This window comes from Anopheles ziemanni, chromosome 3, assembly GCF_943734765.1.
Source record: "Anopheles ziemanni chromosome 3, idAnoZiCoDA_A2_x.2, whole genome shotgun sequence".
In the NCBI taxonomy this organism is placed as follows: domain Eukaryota; kingdom Metazoa; phylum Arthropoda; class Insecta; order Diptera; family Culicidae; genus Anopheles; species Anopheles ziemanni.
In genome coordinates, this window is record NC_080706.1 from 60,818,444 (window position 1) to 60,819,616 (window position 1,173).

At 46.6% G+C, this 1,173-nt stretch overlaps 1 protein-coding gene across 1 annotated transcript; it reads right to left on the reverse strand.

The window, feature by feature from the left end:
• Positions 1 to 531: 531 nt before the first annotated feature.
• On the reverse strand, positions 532 to 906 carry LOC131289352 (histone H2B). The gene has a single exon (XM_058318587.1). The coding sequence runs from the start codon at positions 904 to 906 to the stop codon at positions 532 to 534; it is 375 nt and encodes a 124-aa protein (XP_058174570.1).
• Between the last annotated feature and the right edge of the window lie 267 nt (positions 907 to 1,173).

Genomic DNA, 1,173 nt, shown 5'->3' on the forward strand with positions numbered 1-1,173 from the left:
GCAACCCCATCCGTAGGCGGCGATTTTAAGTTAGTGAGCAATTACATGCGGTGGGTTTAACGAGTTGTTAAAGAGAATCTGTTCCATATTAAACCAAGTTGAACATATATGTATTGGACGAGAAAAAAATGACACATTGCTTTGCCTTTGGCTGTGCCATAACCATAGAAACCATAACGGAGTGCTTTAAATGTTAGTAACCGTTGGGTTTTTTTTTCTTAAAACCACTGTTTAAAATGTTCATTCAATTCATTTACGCGCGCTTGTGTTACGCGCGGCTATGTGTGCGCCAAAACACAACGAAGTGGTGATGTTAAACTAGAAAACGGTTCGACACACTTTTTGTTCTGTTTCTTCAACGCACAACACAAACACATTATTATTTTTCGATCTTCGTCGTTTTCTTTCTCTTCGATGAATGGAATGGAATGAAATGAAATGATTCTTGTTTGGAAAACATTTTGTGGTCCTGAAAAGGACCGTTGTTAGGCGACGAGTTGGTGTGGTTTGCGACGACCACGGACGAACAGCTTACTTCGAGCTGGTGTACTTGGTGACGGCCTTCGTGCCCTCGGACACGGCGTGCTTGGCCAGCTCACCAGGAAGCAGCAGACGGACGGCGGTCTGGATTTCGCGTGACGTGATCGTCGAACGCTTGTTGTAGTGCGCCAGGCGGGACGCTTCGGCGGCGATGCGCTCGAAGATGTCGTTCACGAAGCTGTTCATGATGCTCATCGCCTTCGACGAGATGCCAGTGTCCGGATGGACTTGCTTCAGCACCTTGTAGATGTAGATGGCGTAGCTTTCCTTGCGGGTCTTGCGCTTCTTCTTCTTGTCCGACTTGGAGATATTTTTCTGGGCCTTGCCAGACTTCTTCGCTGCCTTTCCGCTGGTTTTCGGTGCCATTGCGACTGTTTAACGTGCGTGAAACGTGTTTCCTCGTTGAGCGTCACTTCAATTTTAACGCGATTTTCGACCCTCACTTCGGCTTTTATTCAGCGTCGGGCGAGTTCGCTGGCTGGCTTCGCTACACCTCGACGTTTATATAAACCCGGTTTCAGGTTCGTTTCGGCATCATATATGGTTGAGTGCCGGTTGTTGGAGTCTTGATTGGAAGTTCAACGAGTAAACACGTCGTGGAGTGATAATAGTGAATAAAGTGATATAAAAATA